Raw genomic sequence first — 20,218 nt, forward strand, 5'->3', positions numbered from 1 at the left:
TACTCACAAAAACCAGTATATCATTTAAAATCATCATATCATACATCATGGAATAGATGACACTCATATCATATAATTAAAACATATCATATCATGGCATAAATCTTATCATGGTATAAGTAACATCATATCATAGCATAAATCATATCATAACATAAGTAATCATCATATCATGGTATAAGTAACATCATATCATAGCATAAATCATGTCATAACATAAGTAATCATCATATCATGGCATAAGTAACATCATATCATAGCATAAATCATGTAATAACATAAGTAATCATCATATCATAGCATAAATCATCATATCATGGTATAGTTAATATTATAACATAAGTGTACATCATAGCATAAGTGAAAACATCATGACATTTCTTTTCATAACATCAAGGCATCATATCATAGCATAATTGTAAACATCCTTTCACATCATTTCGTAAGCATGGATTGCAAGATGTCCTTTAAAACATGGGTAATGTCATGTGCAATATGTCTTTCAAAACATGGTTTATGTCATGAGTGAGATGTCTTAAAACAATATCATATAGTACTTAAAAATAATCTCAACATGAAGGGGCCCGGCTTAGTACCACATACATACATAATGCGCGCATCCTAAATAGACCCAAGGTAGCTAGTCTTGAACCTACTAGGAAACTAGGCCCGTAGCTCGGCCTAGGGGCACGTAAGGAGCCCACCCTTTACTAGGCCCGTAATTCGACCTAGGGGAGCATAAGGAGCCCACCCTTTTGGTACAAGCCATTCAAAGTAAAATACATGCCATATCATATCTCTATCATTTCATAACATATTCATGTCATTCATAGCATATCTTATTCATATTATTCATAGCATATCATGTTCATGTCATTCATAGCATATCATATTCATGTCATTCATAGCATATCATGTTCATGTCATTCATAGCATATTTCATTCATGTCATTCATAGCATATCATGTTCATGTCATTCATGTCATTCATAAGGTATGCATAAATGGGCACATAGCCATGCATACTTGGGCACATAACCATCATACTTGTCTTGAGCACATAGCCATCATATTTTGGGCACATAGCCATTTTAGATATCATTCTCATGCATGGTTCATAAGCATATTTAAACGAGCAATATAATACATCATGGAAAGAAAAAGAAAACATAATCATGCATGGATCACAAGTTAACTTCTTCTAATTCATATCATGGCAAGGAAAGGACATATTGGGTCACAATTTAGTCTAAATCCACAACCCACTAAGGGTGGCTGAAACATGCATAGGCTCATTTAGGTTACATGAAATCATACAAGCATATGAACCCACATTCATTCCTATAACATTTATCATAAGGAACATCATAAGCATATTTGATCTAGGTGCTATGCTTCCTAGGTTTTAAAATCCATCTTGGCCGAAATATACAAGGTCCAAAACTTGGTTACAAATAGCATGTAAATATGTGAATCCTAATCAATTTCCATGCATTTATCATAAGCATTCACATGAGCATATTAGGTTAAAGTTCAAGCTTCCTAAGTTCACCAAGTGTAAGTGGCCGAATGCAACAAAAGCATAAGTTCTAAGCATAAGAGTACCCTATAAATTTCATAGCATATCATAGAGAAAAACATAAACATGTTAGGGTTGAATTTAGGCTTGCCTAAGCCCTACATTTCATGTTGGCCGAAAGTTCATCATGGAAAAAAAAACTAACCTTAAGCAACATGAAATCTCAAGTGCATTATGTTATCTTCATATCTTTTCATAGGGTAAAACATAAACAAGCTAGATTTGAGGTTGAGCCTCCTTAAGGTATTTAATCCCTTAATGGTCGAAACCTTAAGGTAAGATCCTACTAGTTCTAAGCAACATACAAGTATAAAACATCAAGAGAACATTCACAACATATTATGGAAAAACTTCATACTTGATACTTCTTTTAGAATTTACAAGCATGTGAGTACCTTATGAATTTCATAGCATATCATGGGGAGGAACATAAACATGTTAGGGTTGAGTTTAGGCTTGCCTAAGCCTTACATTTTATGTTGGCCGAAAGTTTATCATGTGAAACCTAACCCTAAGCAACATGAAATCTTAAGTGCATTATGGTATTCTCATATCTTTTCATAAGGTAAAACATAAGCAAGCTAGATTTGAGGTTGAGCCTCCTTAAGGTATTAAATCCCTTCATGGCCGAAACCTTAAGGTAGGGTCCTACTAGTTCTAAGCAACATACAAGTATAAACATCAAGGAAAATATTCATATATCATCATAGAAGAGATCATAGGCATGTTAGTTTTTAAATTGAGCTTCCCTAGGTTTTAAGTCTCTTCATGGACGAACCCTAAGGTAGGGTATTACCTAACTCCAAGCCTTGTACAAGCATGAAATATCAAGGTCATATTCATAGCATATCATGAAGAAAAACTTAAACATATTGGTTTTGATTTTAAGCTTCCATAAACTTTACAAGTATCATTACCGAAATTTCTAAAGGAAACTCTAGGTTGTAAATTCATCTAAACTCGAATAAAAACCATATAACAACTTGTACCACAGGTGAGGGGATACTCACATCCTCTTGCTTGGTCTTTTCCTAAGAGAAGGTACCCTTTGTGAAGAGAAAGAAGAGAGCTTCTCCTCCTTGTGCTCCTTTGTGCTTCTCTTGCTTGTGAGAGGTAGATCTTGAGGGTTCCTTCTTGTGGTTTGGTTTTCTTAGGTAGAAAACCTTAGTTGGATTTTCGGGAAAGAAGAGAGGATGCTCTAGGTCACAGCAATGGTGAGGGAAGGGAAGAAAAAATGAAATCCCTTCTTGGTTTTTCCTCTTATGCTAGGTGGAAGTAAGAAGCGAAAAGATACTTTGCTTTCCCCTATTCTTAACTCATCTTTTATTCTCTTAATGATGAAGAAATGTCTTCATTCATCCTCTTACTTCCTCTCCTCTCCTTCCCTCTTGGATCTTCACGAAAATGGGAAAGAGTGAGGAAGGAAAAGACAACTTGTCTTGCTTCTTAATCAAGAGAGGGAGGAAGAAAGCTACTTGATGTTTCTTGCTTCCTTCTCTTAATCATGGTTTTATCTATATCTACAATATCCATTCTCTATTCAACAATAACTCATGATGGTCTAGTGGTAATTCCAAAATCCTTAGCTTAAGAAGGTTCAAGGTTCAATCCTTGACCAATTCTCTTTTTTATATATATATATTTTTGGTTCCATCTTGTCTTCTTTTATTCTAAGAGAAAATCTTCACATACTTAGCTTAAGAAATTCGTGGGTGTTACAGTACCTCATACCTCATAGAAAGTTCGTCCTCGAACTTTAAAACAGTGACATCAGGTGGCACACGACTTCCTGCTGAGTGCATCAGCCACCTTGTTCGCCTTTCCTGGATGATAAAAGATCTCGCAGTCATAGTCCTTGACTAGTTCGAGCCATTTACGTTGTCTCATATTCAGGTCTTTCTGGGTGAAGAAGTATTTCAGACTCTGGTGGTCGGTATAAATCTTACACTGAGTTCCATATAAATAATGTCTCCATGTTTTGAGTGCAAAGACCACAGCTGCTAGTTCCAGATCATGGGTGGGGTAATTCTTTTCATGCTCTTTAAGTTGTCTAGAGGCGTAGGCAATGACCTTGCCGTCTTGCATGAGTACAGCTCCCAATCCTAATATAGAGGCATCGCTGTACATATCGAAGCCCTTGTCACATTCCGGAAGAGTAAGGATCGGCGCACTAGTCAGTCTCCTTTTTAATTCCGTGAAACTCTTCTCGCAGTCATCCGTCCATTCATACCTTTTCTTCTTTTTGGTGAGACATGTCATAAGGGCTGCAATTTTGGAAAAATCTTCTACAAATTTCCTGTAATAGCCTGCAAGTCCGAGAAAGCTCCTGACTTCGCTGGCATTCTTCGGCCTGTTCCAGTTACTTACATCTTCGATCTTGCTTGGATCCACCATTACTCCGTCTTTAGAGATAACATGACCCAAGAATGATATTCGATCAAGCCAGAACTCACATTTGGAAAACTTTGCATATAGTTGTTTCTCCTGAAGGATCTGTAGCACTGTGTTTAGGTGTTCAACGTGTTCCTCTGGGGTTCTGGAATAGACGAGGATATCATCAATGAAGACGATCACAAATTTGTCGAGATACGCCGTAAATACCCGATTCATCAGATCCATAAATGTAGCAGGAGCATTAGTTACGCCAAAGGGCATAACTATAAACTCATAGTGTCCATATCTTGTTCAAAATGTCATCTTCGGAATATCACCCTGTTTCACTTTCACCTGATGATAGCCGGATCTCAAGTCAATCTTTAAGAAGACGGTTGCACCCTTCAATTGGTTGAACAAGTCGTCGATCTGTGGAAGAGGGTACCGGTTCTTGATTGTCACCTTATTTAATTCTCGGTAGTCTATACACATTCACATGGTTCCATCCTTCTTCTTTACGAACAGTATCGAAGCTCCCCATGGGGAGTGACTAGGGCGGATAAGTCCCTTGTCAAGTAACTCTGATAGTTGTCCCTGCAGTTCCTTCAACTCAGCCGGCGCCATTTGGTAGAGTGCTTTTGAGATCGGTTTAGTGTCAGGAATCAATTCAATCTCGAATTCTATCTCTCTATCAGGGGCTAATCCGGGTAATTCATCGAGAAATACCCCTGGATATCTACATACTACCGGGACATCTTCTAGTTTCTGGTCATTAGTTCGACTCGCGTCGGCCATTTGTGCTAAAAAGCCAGTACATCCTTTGTCTAGCATCTTCTGCGCCTTTATAGCTGATAAAAATCCCTCAATACCTTTTCTTGGTGCTCCAATAAATTCGAACCTCAGTTTGGCTTCTGGTTGGAAGACTACCTTTCTTTTACGGCACTCGATTGAAGCGTCGTACTTGCTCAGGAAATCCATGCCTAGTATAATATCAAAATCCTGCATATCGAGTATTATCAGATCGCAGTAGAGTTCTCTGTCTGCGATTCGAATAGGCACGGCTCGCAGCATCTGATCGGAAGGCATCACTTCTCCCGAAGGCAAGATTGTTAAGAATTTGCCTTTTATGACTTGTGGTGGTACTTCTAACTTTTTCATGAAGGGTATGGAGACAAACGAGTGGGTTGCTCCAGTATCAAATAATACAGTAGCATACTGACTAAAAATAGATAGCTGACCTGTGACCACAGTAGAAGCACTCACCACGTCTTCCTTGGTGAGAGAGAAAACCCTGGCATTCGTCGTCACTGGTGGGGCTTCTAATCTCCCTTGGCTAATCAGAGTCCCTTCTAGAGCCACTTGCATCTGATGTAGCTGTGCGGGGGTACTCCTATTCTGGTCATGCTGCTGAGATGGTACCTGGAACCGAGTAGGGCAGTCTCTGACCATATGTCCTTCCTGTACACAATTGTAGCACTTCCTCGTACCCTGATGGCACACTCCGGAATGTTGCTTTCCACAAGTGGCACACAGAGGGTACCTCGGCTGCTTATTTGCTGGACCACTTTTACTGTTGTTCCATTGTTTTCTTTTTCCAGCGGAATTTCCTTTCCAGTTCGTCTTGGTATTCTGCGATTTCTGTCCTTTCGTCTGTGCCGGACTCTTTCCTTCGTTCATCGCCTTTTGATAATGTTCGGTGATCAAAGCACTGCTGACCAGCTCTTCCGTGGTTTGCGGTCTATTAACTCCGCTGGCCACATTCAAAGCTATTTCAGGTCGGAGCATTTTCAACATTAATCTGACCCGTTCTCTTTCTGTGCTGACCAACTCTGGACATAGGCGTGCGAAGCGGTTGAAGCGCTTCACAGCATCACTAACTGATAAATCGCCTTGCCGGAATTTGGTGAACTCGTCATAATGTCGATTGGTCACCCGCATATGAAAATATTCCTCCAGAAACTCTGCTTCGAAATCTGCCCAGTTCATCAGATTGACTTGTCTCTTGGCCTTAACTCTTTCCCACCACATCCTTGCGTCTCCAGAAAAACAGAAAGACACGCACTTGATCTTTTCCGGTATGGGCCAATCCAGAAGGTCTACGATATTTTCCACCGTCTTGAACCAGGCCTGGGCGTCCCATGGCTCACATGTACCCGTAAAATTCTCCGGCTTTAATCTCAGCCACTGTATCAGATAAGTTTCCTGTCGGACTACTGGAACAGCGGCTACCGGTGGCACCGGGGCAGTTGTAGGTATGATGGGCATATTGTTTTGTTTACTGGTGGGGTGACCGGATTTCCTTGCTGACCCATCAGAGTAGTAATCAATTGTTGTTGTTCGGTGATCTGGCCCTGGAGGTCTGTGACTACCTGAGTCAGGTCTGGTGGAGTTACTGTCTCATCAGGTCTACCACCGCGTCTTCTAGTAGCCATGATTATCTTCATAAATAACAACGATGCTAGCATAAGTCATCATAGTTCCCAACTAGAATAACATAAGGTAGTTATCATTCTTAATACAACCTAGCATATGTTATCGTCGATCCTATCCTACCATCATATACCCCTAGACTAAAAATAATCCTAACAATAAGTAGGCATGAAATAAACATAACAGGCATAAAATAAAGTAAGCATAGAAAATTCTTACTTGGAGCGGCAGGATGGAGGCTTGATGTGTGTAGTGAGATGGCTAACTTGGCTCTGATACCAACCTGTAACGCCCGCCCCTTTTCTACACTCCTGCCTAGTGAGGGCGGGGTTACTTTCTTACCCTTAGACTTAGTAAACTTAAACATTCATACATACATACAGCGGAAGCATATCTATGTTTGCCTAGAATCATACTAAGCATAGAATAACATACCAAGCATATGAGTATGAAATACATGGTTCAACTTAAATAGTCATAGTATTCATTTCTAACACATGCATAGGGAATCATAAAAGACATCACATAACATGACATATTATTCTAAGTTCACTTCAGCAGGTCATTTTATTTCTTTAGCCAAGTCACCATCACACATCTCTTGCCCCTTCCTCCTGCTCCTCTAGTTTATCCATCCTTTACTTTTATCTGTGGTACAAGGAAAAGTATCTGTAAGCACTCAAGGCTTAGTGAGATCCTTTCCTACTCACAAAAATCAATATATCATTTAAAATCATCATATCATACATCATGGAATAGATGACACTCATATCATATAATTAAAACATATCATATCATGGCATAAATCTTATCATGGTATAAGTAACATCATATCATAGCATAAATCATATCATAACATAAGTAATCATCATATCATGGTATAAGTAACATCATATCATAGCATAAATCATGTCATAACATAAGTAATCATCATATCATGGCATAAGTAACATCATATCATAGCATAAATCATGTCATAACATAAGTAATCATCATATCATGGCATAAGTAACATCATATCATAGCATAAATCATCATATCATGGTATAGATCATATTATAACATAAGTGTACATCATAGCATAAGTGAAAACATCATGACATTTCTTTTCATAACATCAATGCATCATATCATAGCATAATTGTAAGCATCCTTTCACATCATTTCGTAAGCATGGATTGCAAGATGTCCTTTAAAACATGGGTAATGTCATGTGCAATATGCCTTTCAAAACATGATTTATGTCATGAGTGAGATGTCTTAAAACAATATCATATAATAATTGAAAATAATCTCAACATGAAGGGGCCCGGCTTAGTACCACATACATACATAATGCGCGCATCCTAAGTAGACCCAAGGTAGCTAGTCTTGAACCTAATAGGAAACTAGGCCCGTAGCTCGGCCTAGGGGCACGTAAGGAGCCCATCCTTTACTAGGCCCGTAATTCGACCTAGGGGCGTATAAGGAGCCCACCCTTTTGGTACAAGTCATTCAAAGTAAAATACATGTCATATCATATCTCTATCATTTCATAATATATTCATGTCATTCATAGCATATCTTATTCATGTTATTCATAGCATATCATGTTCATGTCATTCATAGCATATCATATTCATGTCATTCATAGCATATCATGTTCATGTCATTCATAGCATATTTCGTTCATGTCATTCATAGCATATCATGTTCATGTCATTCATGTCATTCATAAGGTATGCATAAATGGGCACATAGTCATGCATACTTGGGCACATAGCCATCATACTTGTCTTGAGCACATAGCCATCATATTTTGGGCACATAGCCATTTTAGATATCATTCTCATGCATGGTTCATAAGCATATTTAAACGAGCAATATAATACATCATGGAAAGAAAAAGAAAACATAATCATGCATGGATCACAAGTTAACTTCTTCTAATTCATATCATGGCAAGGAAAGGACATATTGGGTCACAATTTAGTCTAAATCCACAACCCACTAAGGGTGGACGAAACATGCATAGGCTCATTTAGGTTACATGAAATCATACAAGCATATGAACCCACATTCATTCCTATAACATTTATCATAAGGAACATCATAAGCATATTTGATCTAGGTTCTATGCTTCCTAGGTTTTAAAATCCATCTTGGCCGAAATATACAAGGTCCAAAACTTGGTTACAAATAGCATGTAAACATGTGAATCCTAATCAATTTCCATGCATTTATCATAAGCATTCACATGAGCATATTAGGTTAAAGTTCAAGCTTCCTAAGTTCACCAAGTGTAAGTGGCTGAATGCTACAAAAGCATAATTTCTAAGCATAAGAGTACCCTATAAATTTCATAGCATATCATAGAGAAAAACATAAATATGTTAGGGTTGAATTTAGGCTTGCCTAAGCCCTACATTTCATGTTGGCCGAAAGTTCATCATGGAAAAAAAAAACTAACCTTAAGCAACATGAAATCTCAAGTGCATTATGTTATATTCATATCTTTTCATAGGGTAAAACATAAACAAGCTAGATTTGAGGTTGAGCCTCCTTAAGGTATTTAATCCCTTAATGGCCGAAACCTTAAGGTAAGATCCTACTAGTTCTAAGCAACATACAAGTATAAAACATCAAGAGAACATTCACAACATATTATGGAAAAACTTCATACTTGATACTTCTTCTAGAATTTACAAGCATGTGAGTACCTTATGAATTTCATAGCATATCATGGGGAGGAACATAAACATGTTAGGGTTGAGTTTAGGCTTGCCTAAGCCTTACATTTTATGTTGGCCGAAAGTTTATCATGTGAAACCTAACCCTAAGCAACATGAAATCTTAAGTGCATTATGGTATTCTCATATCTTTTCATAAGGTAAAACATAAGTAAGCTAGATTTGAGGTTGAGCCTCCTTAAGGTATTAAATCCCTTCATGGCCGAAACCTTAAGGTAGGGTCCTACTAGTTCTAAGCAACATACAAGTATAAACATCAAGGAAAATATTCATATATCATCATAGAAGAGATCATAGGCATGTTAGTTTTTAAATTGAGCTTCCTTAGGTTTTAAGCCTCTTCATGGCCGAACCCTAAGGCAGGGTATTACCTAACTCTAAGCCTTGTACAAGCATGAAATATCAAGGTCATATTCATAGCATATCATGAGGAAAAACTTAAACATATGGTTTTGATTTTAAGCTTCCATAAACTTTACAAGTATCATGACCGAAATTTCTAAAGGAAACTCTAGGTTGTAAATTCATCTAAACTCGAATAAAAACCATATAACAACTTGTACCACAGGTGAGGGGATACTCACATCCTCTTGCTTGGTCTTTTCCTAAGAGAAGGTACCCTTTGTGAAGAGAAAGAAGAGAGCTTCTCCTCCTAGTGCTCCTTTGTGCTTCTCTTGCTTGTGAGAGGTAGATCTTGAGGGTTCCTTCTTGTGGCTTGGTTTTCTTAGGTAGAAAACCTTAGTTGGATTTTCGGGAAAGAAGAGAGGATGCTCTAGGTCACGGCAATGGTGAGGGAAGGGAAGAAAAAATGAAATCCCTTCTTGGTTTTTCCTCTTATGCTTGGTGGAAGTAAGAAGCAAAAAGAGACTTTGCTTTCCCCTCTTCTTAACTCATCTTTTATTCTCTTAATGATGAAGAAATGTCTTCATTCATCCTCTTACTTCCTCTCCTCTCCTTCCCTCTTGGATCTTCACGAAAATGGGAAAGAGTGAGGAAGGAAAAGACAACTTGTCTTGCTTCTTAATCAAGAGAGGGAGGAAGAAAGCTACTTGATGTTTCTTGCTTCCTTCTCTTAATCATGGTTTTATCTATATCTAAAATATCCATTCTCTATTCAATAATAACTCATGATGGTCTAGTGGTAATTCCAAAATCCTTAGCTTAAGAAGGTTCAAGGTTCAATCCTTGACCAATTCTCTTTTTTTTATATATATATTTTTGGTTCCATCTTGTCTTCTTTTATTCTAAGAGAAAATCTTCACATACTTAGCTTAAGAAATTCGTGGGTGTTATACTTCGGGTGCCGCTCGGCCCCCTGATACTGATGTCGCCTGCTGCGCTGCCTGCTCAGCCTGAGCTTTCTGCTGCTGCTCCACGATTTTTGCTGCTCGCGCTTGGATGAGTGTGTCGGGTTCTTCTGGGGAGAGCGTCACCATGAGTTGGCGTCCAACTTCTTCCATCGTCTCCGCTCGAATTCAGGTGCGTTCCCACAGACGGCGCCAATTTGATCCTGTCCGAGCGCTGAGTCGACGGACGCTGGGGACGTGACACTCTCCGCTACTGATCCAACTGGTGGTGTAGATCTCCGACGAACCTGCAAAGAAGTCGAGCCGGGAGGGGTTTCCCGACGACGACCCTCCGATGCTCAAGTCAGGCAACAAGAAATGAGAGAGGCAGCGTAACTGTGGCTACAGTGAGGATTGCGCATACCTTCGTCGACGTCTGGGGGTCCTTATATAGGACCCCGGGGAGGCGCATGCACGCTTCTCGATGCATGCACGCTTCCCCAAACATACCTTAACGAGCCCATGTCAGAAAAGTACCTCTGACGTCATTCCGCAATCGTCCGAGCATATCCCGGATGTGACGGTGGAAGCTTCCACCGTATGATCCTGTGTACAGCTCGGCTGCCAACCCTGCTGCCTGTCGGCGGCAGATGTCTCGAGGATGATGTTATCCCCTGTCTTCTTTGTCATCTTGCACCTCTTGTCTGTTCCAGGGTCGAGCGGTTCGGCCGCTTGGCAGGCATATCACTTCTGCCCCGGTTGTAGGTATCGGTCCGACTGTCTTTGTTGCCTTGTGCCCCGGCCGAACGGACAGCCCGCTCGGCCCTGAAACCTTTTTACCTTGAGCATCGGAAACCCGACCCCTAGTCGGGTAGTCTTTCATTCGGCTCGGGGGATTCTAGGCCGGTCGGGTCTTAGGGTTAAATCTCTTAACCTTTGACCTCCACGTGTCGTTGACCTTCCGCCAATGAGGGTCCCCCGTCCTTACCACCGGATCATGTATACTTTGTGTTTCAAAAGTTTTCAACCTTCTAGTTACTCGGTGCAATTCATTGTTCCTGAGCATAGGGATTTTGGCAGTTTCCATTAATTCCATTCAAATCAATTTTTTATAAGATCTTTAACGGATTAGGATGATTTGCATTTGATTATCTGATGATAATTTTGTGTGAATGAAATAGAGTGGCTTAGCTACCAAGCACAAGGTTGAAAGACATGTAAAACCAAGTATAATACATTGTTAATTTGATGTCTATGTTATAATAACAAGCAATTTGAAAGAAAAAGAAAAAAAAGAAAAACCCCTTTTCATTGTATGCTTATGGATATGCATCCACCATTCTGTACCATAGTATTAAAGAATAATTACATCAGTCCTAGTGGCATACCACATTGCATTTACTGCCCTAACTTTATTAGGGACCAAATATTCAATCTACAGGCATTCATTTAAATCCCAGTGTAAGTCAGTATCAACGATTTTATTACTTGTTACTTGCTAGGATTTGAAGTTAGTGTAGCATCCAAGATTAAGATGCTAGGATACAGCCATTTAACTAAAGATTACAAAAAAAATTTAAACCGTGTTTACTTTTTCATGTTGTTGAGTTGTGTTTGAGTACTCATTTGGGCTCAACAGGATCAGAAAAATCACATGAAAACATTTTTTCATAACTGTTGTTATTAGTAAGTTGGCTTTGATTCTTCTCGTGTTTTTTTTAATAACAGTGGTTGTTAGAAAGCTGGTTTTGATTCTTCTTATTAGTGCTTTTCTCACAGCAAGTATTATCAAATATAGAATTTGAATTGTGTCAGATTAGAAACTTTATGCTCCATCTCGTTTGACACTGTCAGAGATTTATATCAGTTTCTCCCTGATATTATACTCCTGCAAAGTGGTGTTTTCTTAATTGTTAGCTACTTAGCTTTTTAATCTCATTTCCATCTCCATCTTTCTAGAACTTGAAACACATTCCAGTCTTAAGTCTTTGCTAAGTTCATGATAGTTGCTTTCGAATGACGACTGTTTTTTTGCCCATAAATGTTCTACTAGCTTTAGCTTTCTGCGAAGGAATACCAGAAATTCCAAGCTTCTTATGCAACTGTTCTTAAAGCTCACATGCATGCTCTAAAGAAAAGGGAACGGAAGGATAAAGAAGAAAACCATTGAGCCTGAGAAGATACAAGAATCATCCAAGTCAAACACCTCAAAGAAGCAATCGACTACTTCTAAGCCCTCAAAATGAGGCACAATGTGAGTGTTTTGGTTCTCTAATCTGCAGTGGCGCTTCAATGATGATTTGCATGCTGCCTTACCAGCCAAAACCATTATCAATTCGTTGCATGAGTGACAATGCGGCAGTTTTTGTGGAAAACTGGAATCAAAATAGTTAAAAAAATTTGCTGATCGTTGAAAGATTTTGTAATTGTTCATCGATCAGAAGTATCGTTTTGCATCTGGCCAATTGTTTGAACGATATTTGTCTGTTGCTGCTTTTTCTTAACGATTTATTTATTTTCTATAATGATTTTCCAAATTGATTAATGCGCTTAGAGGTGTAAATAAGCTGGGTTTAGTTGTATTTGGGCTTGTTTATTTATTTATCGAGCATCTTATTTATTAAAATGGGATTTTTTTTTGTCGAATTTAACTAACAATGTTCTTATAAATTAGTTAAATATTTATTTCAATCATAAAATTTATATTATTTTAGTATTTTTAATATATTATAAATAATTTAAAATTGGAAAAATATATAAATTTTAATTATTTAAATAAAAAAAATATAATTAAATTTTATTTGAATTATTAAATATGTTTATGGACATTAAGGAATTAAGCTTATTAGTATTTAAGTTTATTTATTGCAGATATTTTTTATTATCGAATTAGTATATATTAGCCTTTTAAAGTTGAATATTAAGTTTTTAAAATAATGTATATTTGCCAAATTTATTTAAAATCATTTAAAGTTTACCTAATTTATTAAAAAAATTACAATTTAATAATTTTTAAATAAAGTTTTTTAAAAAATGTAGATCCATTAAAGAATATTTTAATAATAAGGTTTCAAAAGTTAATCCAAGAATACATGTACATTGTTTTAATTTTATTTAATTTAATCACACATGAAAAAAATAATGTACATACCAAATAAAACTCTTACCAAATTCTTTACGCAGAGTAAGATAAACTTTATCATTATTATTATTACTATTATTATTATTTAATGTATGTGAATCTGAAAAAACTTATAACTATAATAAAAGACAAACATTCATAACTTGGAACAAATGTCATAAAACCACAGTAATTGAATTTAAATCATGCACATTCCAGAGGCAAATGCATTTGAAATCCTTCAGCAACATAATTGCTTAAATATGATCCTTACATAAACACAAGGACAGTGACAATTCCATTCAATAAAAAACTAACAAAACCTTTATGCTGAAGTGAAATAGATTCAGAAGCTACTAGACCTAGCTGCATCTTCAAATCTCCTGCACGCTCAAACCTACAAAAATAAATAAACAAAAACAAATAATGTTACCAAATGAATCAATGGCAGTTTGATCTGTGGATTTAGCACACAAATTGACTGTCTTGCAACAGTGAGCACTACTTATAAATCAAAGATCCAGCGCACTGGACAAATATTAATCCCAGTTGAATGCGTAAAAAAACCTTTAGACAATGATATATATTGAATAGCTAGATTAATAGTCGAGCAAAATAAACTACAGCCCGTGGTGGTAGCTTGACGAGCTGTCTTAGCAAATGTAAACTTACTTGGTTGCATAACTTGTAAATGATAAATTGAACATCAAATATAGCCAGACAGCATAACTAGAATATCAAACACTGAGTTGGGCACTGACAAAACTAAGTTATCAAACACCAATTAATACTTGAGTAGGATACTTGTAACTGAGTCCTAGAAACATATAGAAACTATAGCAGTAGTGGTAGCTTGACGAGCTGGCTTAGCGAACATAAACTTAGTTTCTTGAATAATTTGTAAATGATAAATCAAACATCAAAATATCAAACAAGTTGTTGGCATTGACAAAACTAAGTTATCAAACACCTATTAATACTTGAGTAGAATACTTGTAACTGAGTCCTAGAAACATATAGATAAATCTTGCAACTCAATGAAGGTTACTCATTAGCTGATTAACTCACGAACCCAATTGCTCACCTTATGAATTTGATCATGCTATAAACTCTTCCCAATGTAAATCAAAGGGGGGAAATAGATTCAAAGTTATGATATTTTTCTAACAGTTAAAATGGCTCGCAAAGAATTCATGTGCATTTTGAACTCCATGTCAATAAAATGGTGATGAAAGATCAGATGATTACTAGTTGTTTAAACTGTCAGTTTGTTCATGTATATAATCATGATTAAAATGATAGATTCACATCCAATAAAGCAGTATATTGGAAGTAAGTAATTCTTCAACTTAGCTTCACGATCTAGTAATCAAAGGTATCAGAAAGTTAACCAAAATTGAGATGAGTGCCATACAAAGTCGATACAAAAACGAACCTGGAGGAAGAGATTGCTTCAACTTATTCGCCTTCTCAGAGTCAAACACGCAGAGGGTGTAGAGGTACTTGGAGCAGCGAACTTTGAACTTGACGACATCCTTTCCTCTCTTAATCTTCACGGATCGTGCATCTTTCCTTCTCGCCGTGAGCAGGAAATCCTTAATCTCGTGGATCTGCTTTGGCTGCACGTCATATGAACAAATAATCATCGCTTGGAACTTAGACATATGAAAAGAATCGTTTCTGATAAACAAAAATTGGATATGCGCATTTCTAAATGGCAAAAAAACTGAAATTTAAAAAAGTTGCGCAGATTCAGTTGATAAGATCCTTCTGGAAGTAGTTGAATAGAACTCTTAAAAAAAAAATTGAGACGCCAACCACAGCAAGCGAGTTCATTCATCAATTCGACACAACTAAAATTTACAAAATGTGATCCAAAACACAAATACACACGAAATTCCGCAACAGTGAAACCCCCGATAGAATTTTTTTCTGCACAAAAACTACAAATGAGAAACAAAACTTAGAACAAGAAATTTTGAAGAGCATGTATACCATTTTGGAACAGCTTCGGACTCAATCTCGCAAAGCGGCGGCTATTCGAAGGCAGCGCGACTTAAATAGGCGGCAAGGAACCCTAATTTCTGCTGTCCGACTCAAATTACCTTACTACCCTTGCAGTATAGATTATCACGTGTCTCTTACTCTTGCGACGGATTTTCTGAATGTTTTAAGTCATTTACGATTAATATTTATTTTTAATTCAGAAGCTTAAATATTTGATTTAATTCTAAATTGAATCGAAAATAATTTTAATTCAATTTTTTCTAAATAACAAAATATATATTTCAATTTCCGCACTTAGGACAGATGCCACATCATCAAATAAAAGAAAATCATCATGAATTTTCTGTTTAAGCTATCAATATATTTCAATTCCCGCACTTAGGATATATGCCACTTCATCTAATAAAAGAAAATAATCATGAATTTTCTGTTTAAGTTATACGATTATTTAATCATGTCTAAAAAAAAAATCTCTGTATATGCTTCTCCATTCAAGTAGGATATCGATCAAATTATTATTATCTCTAGAGCTATGCGTTATATTTTTATTGTAAAGATTAGAAGTCTCTTCTCAATATATTTTTAGGTAAAAAATAAAAACATCATATTAGTTTTTAGAATCATCAAGTATCTATTTTTTATTTTTAATTAAAAGATATCTCATCCATTAGTAGCTCATGTACAATAATTTAACTATCATAAACATATTGTTTCCATATTATTATTTCTTATCATCTAGTCTTATTAGCCTGTTATATAAATAAAATAAATACGCGTTATAACATGTACAAATATTAGCTACTCTAATATTGTAACAATTATGATTTTAACAGTACAATTATGATTTTATAACTGCTAAGATATATGATCCGATGAGATGAGTTGGTGATGACTCAGGAGGGCTCACCTCCGAGGAAGTTCAGGGCTTCGGAAGGCGTCAAGGTCAGTGGAGGTCAGCCAAATGACCAATTGATCGGAAAGCTCTCCATCCCCGATCGGCCGGAAGAGTTAAGAGCTTACAACGCACAAAGGCGAAGGATACTCTAGCCGATCAGCCGCAACATAAGCATAAAAGATTAAAGATTCGGTCGATCGAACCAATCGAGGGGAGCCCAGTCAGACTAGTAACCGACAAACAGGATAGGGGGGATACGTGCCTACATCCTTTTGGGAGTTAGTGCCGCCGGTGATCGGCACAGATGGACAGAAAATTGAACAGCAAGACAGAGAATCGTACGGGAGAAGCTTCCACCATCTCTGTAGAGATATGCTAGCCCCGTTATAGTAAGATGACAGGGACACCTTCTCGATGCAAGCTTTTGGGGAAAGCTTGGGGAAGCGTGTCCACTCGAGAAGTGTGCAATCTATCCATTGAGGCTCTATATAAGAAGGGAGATCGCCCTCCGCGGAGGTACGCAGAATACCTCTCTTAAGCCACATTCATCACTTTCTTTTTGCTCCTATCTCTACTTGCTGGTGTGTGACTTGGGCGTCGGAGGGTCGTCGCCGGGAACCCCCTCCCGACTTGGCAGTAACGACTTGTGGTTGCAGGAGCATAGGATTATCAGCAAATACGAAGAGCCACCTCAGCGTTACTTCCTGGTTGCCATCTCCTCAACTGTTAGAGTGTATACTAAAAGTCTAGCTTTTGTAAACATTTATTTTGAAATAAAGAATCATTTTTGGTCAAAAATATCTACATTTATGTTAAGTGTAGTTGTTCAATTAATTTATATCGTAGATAACACACAGAAGATCATATTATCAGTTCTTTATAAATTATAAACAGTCGCTCACGATTAAGATGGAAATTAACAAACCATTGGAATAGTCGTAGTGTAATTAAGTATTAGTTTATCTTGACTAATAAATTACACTGATACACTCTAAGGGTATTGAGCAGGACCATTTTAGGTAAGTTCTTTTTGTACTGACTTAATAAAAGAACTAGACCTTAGTTATTATAGAAGTGTGTGCTCTTAATCCTAATATAATAACAAGCACATATATTTAGTATTTATTTCTTTAACTTATCAAAGGGTGAGATTTAGCTCGATAAATAAATAGGCCCGATAAGTTGGGAAATGATATTACTTATAGTGTGTGTTATTGATTATAGAAGGAATCTGTGTCCTAGTTATCTAGGTTAAGAATGTCCCTAAGAGGAGCTCATAAGGTTTGTCATGTTAAACCTTGCAGGTGGACTTAGTCCGACATGACAATGAAGTTGAGTGGTACTATTTTTGGAACTAGATATTAATTAAGTGAGTTGTCAGTAACTTACTTAATTAGTGGACATTCGTTATCTTAAACACAGGGAGATTAACACACTCATGATAAGAAGGAGCCCATAATGTAATTTGGGATTGGTGCGGTAGTGCAACAATAACTCTCTAGTGGAATGAGTTATTGTTGATGAACTTGAGTTGTGTGTTCAGGGCGAACAAGGGATACTCAAGCTCATCGGAAGGCCAAAATTAATTTCTCCTCTAGGTTCCTGTCGTAGCCTCAATAAAGCCTCAAATCCATCCATGTAAAGCCCATCTTGGTGTCCAAGAGGGGGCCGACCCAAGGCTTGGTGACCAAGCAAGGGCCGGCCATTATTCTTTCTCAAGGGGCCGGCCACAATTAGTTTTGAGGGGCCGACCACCATAATTCAAAGGTGAAGGGGTGTTTTGAATTTTTCTCTTTGTAGAAAACTATAAGTTTTAAAAGAGAAATTTTAAAATTAAAAATTTTCCTTATTTGAATTAAGCCACATGGTTTAATAGAGAGTTTTAAAAGTTTTAAAACTTTTCTTTTTTAACCATCCTCATGGTTTTAGGAAAAAGGAAGAGAAGTTTTAAAATTAAAATTTTCTAATTTTGTAATCATGTTAAAAAAAGAAATTTTTAGAAGAGAAATTTTAAATTTTAAAACATGGTTTTAATTTTTAAAACTTTCCTTTTTTAACATCCACTTTAAGAAAGAGAGCTTGTAAAATTTTATAAGAGAATTTTTTCTTTTATAAAATTTTATAAAAAATATTTTTCCTTCCTCTTTAAGGGGTCGGCCAAATTAGATCACAATCAATCCATGATTGATGATTGATTCAATCAAGAGGAAAGAAAAGGAAAAATAAAAAGGAAAAAGGAAAAACAAGAGGAAGATTTTAATTTTTGTAAAAAGTCTTTCCTTATTTGCCTTGGGCAAATAATATAAAAGAAGGGGAGGAGAGGTCTCATGAGAGAACAATTCTTATTCTCTTGTTGGTGATCCTCTAGTGGCCGACCCTCTCTCCCTCTCTTTTCCCTTTGCTCTTTTTTGCTCCTTGGTGGTGGTGGTGGTCGAAACATAGAGAAGAAGGAGAAGCCCTTTGGGTGATTTTCATCTTGGAGGTTCGTCACCCACACGACGTCTAAGGCGAGGCAAGGAATACGGGAGAAGATCTTGAGGTCATTAGCATACAAAGTGTCACGCCCCAGAGGAGTCCCTGTCCGAGAAAATTTCGGCAGCATCTCCCCTGTACGGTGGACAATCTGAAACTTTTCTACATCTCACATATACCTCAGCCACAGGCGGCTGGAATAATAACAACAAAATAAAGCATCACCACGCAGTTTATATAAGTAAACAGATAGATTATACCCTGACTCGAAATCAACCCTACTCCACTACACTCGTAAAGCTCAAATCCGACGAACTCACCTCTTCTGCCGTCCAGGCAGGCATGTAGTAGAATAAATCCAAATCATACCAAAAGTCCATCAAACGGAAAGATTCCATACAATATCCATATGTAAAGTCCAAAACAAAACTAAAACAAAGTCTGATAGCGAAAAGCTAAAATAAAACAACAACTCAAAAACCAACAGAGGAGTAGCACTACGTGCTGTGGCGACCAGCGACTGGAACTCCCTCCTGACAGCATCAACCTGAAAATATCAACAATGGAGGCGGGGTGAGTCCAACACTCAGCAGGTACAATTGATATGCAAAGTAAAGAAACAACACCTAGCACTAATCATGCGTACAGTCTCCTGATAAGAAAGATAAAAATGCATCTGAAGTAAACAGGAGAATGCTGTACTAACTTTTAGGATCCTTCGTACGGAGGCTAGAGAGGGGGGTGTGAATAGCCGACCCCAAATCGTCGCATTTCTACAAACTAGGGTTAGCGCAGCGGAAAATGACACGTAGAAACGAAGGAAAAGAAGACAAACCTCAAACAAACCGATGTAACGAGGTTCGGAGATTAGGGCTCTTACTCCTCGGCGTGTCCGTAAGGTGGATGAGTCCAGTCAATCCGTCGGTGGATGAGTCCCCGGAAAATCGGCTAATATAAACTCCTTCTGGGTGGAGAAACCTCGCCACAAAACTTGCAACAACAAGAAGGAGTACAAGAAATACAAGTAGAAAGACAAGAACAATGTACAAACACTAACTCGCCTTCTCGTCGACTGCCTGTGAAGCAACAACTTCTCGGACAACAGCAGAATGACCGTCGATCGAAGCTCACACGAAGCTTATCGGGAGAGCTCAACAAAGCTCGGATCGCAAGCAGGCAAGCTAGAAGAAGGAGAAGAAGCCAAGAGAGCCGTGCTCGCAGCAGCCCTCCTTTATAACTGTGAAGAAAAGCGAAGAACACAGAAGAAATCTAGGCGTTGCGTCGCAGCTAGTACTGATCGGCCGTGGACCGATCAGCTATGGATCGG

At 37.6% G+C, this 20,218-nt stretch overlaps 1 protein-coding gene across 1 annotated transcript; it reads right to left on the bottom strand.

Annotated features, from left to right (window-relative positions):
- Window positions 1-13,743: 13,743 nt before the first annotated feature.
- LOC121980532 (60S ribosomal protein L38) lies at window positions 13,744-15,604 on the bottom strand. Its single transcript, XM_042532609.1, has 3 exons — window positions 15,513-15,604; window positions 14,953-15,136; window positions 13,744-13,914 (listed from the first exon to the last, which is right to left on the bottom strand). Exons 1-3 carry the CDS (start codon window positions 15,513-15,515, stop codon window positions 13,892-13,894), a joined length of 210 nt encoding a protein of 69 aa, XP_042388543.1. The 5' UTR covers window positions 15,516-15,604; the 3' UTR covers window positions 13,744-13,891.
- Between the last annotated feature and the right edge of the window lie 4,614 nt (window positions 15,605-20,218).

This window comes from Zingiber officinale, chromosome 5A, assembly GCF_018446385.1.
Source record: "Zingiber officinale cultivar Zhangliang chromosome 5A, Zo_v1.1, whole genome shotgun sequence".
Lineage (NCBI taxonomy): Eukaryota > Viridiplantae > Streptophyta > Magnoliopsida > Zingiberales > Zingiberaceae > Zingiber > Zingiber officinale.

Excerpts from the sequence above, each read along its gene's own strand:
- LOC121980532 (XM_042532609.1), bottom strand. Across the intron at positions 13,915-14,952 it reads GAAGCAATCTCTTCCTCCAG|GTTTGAGCGTGCAGGAGATT; the intron begins GTTCGTTTTTGT and ends TTATTTTTGTAG.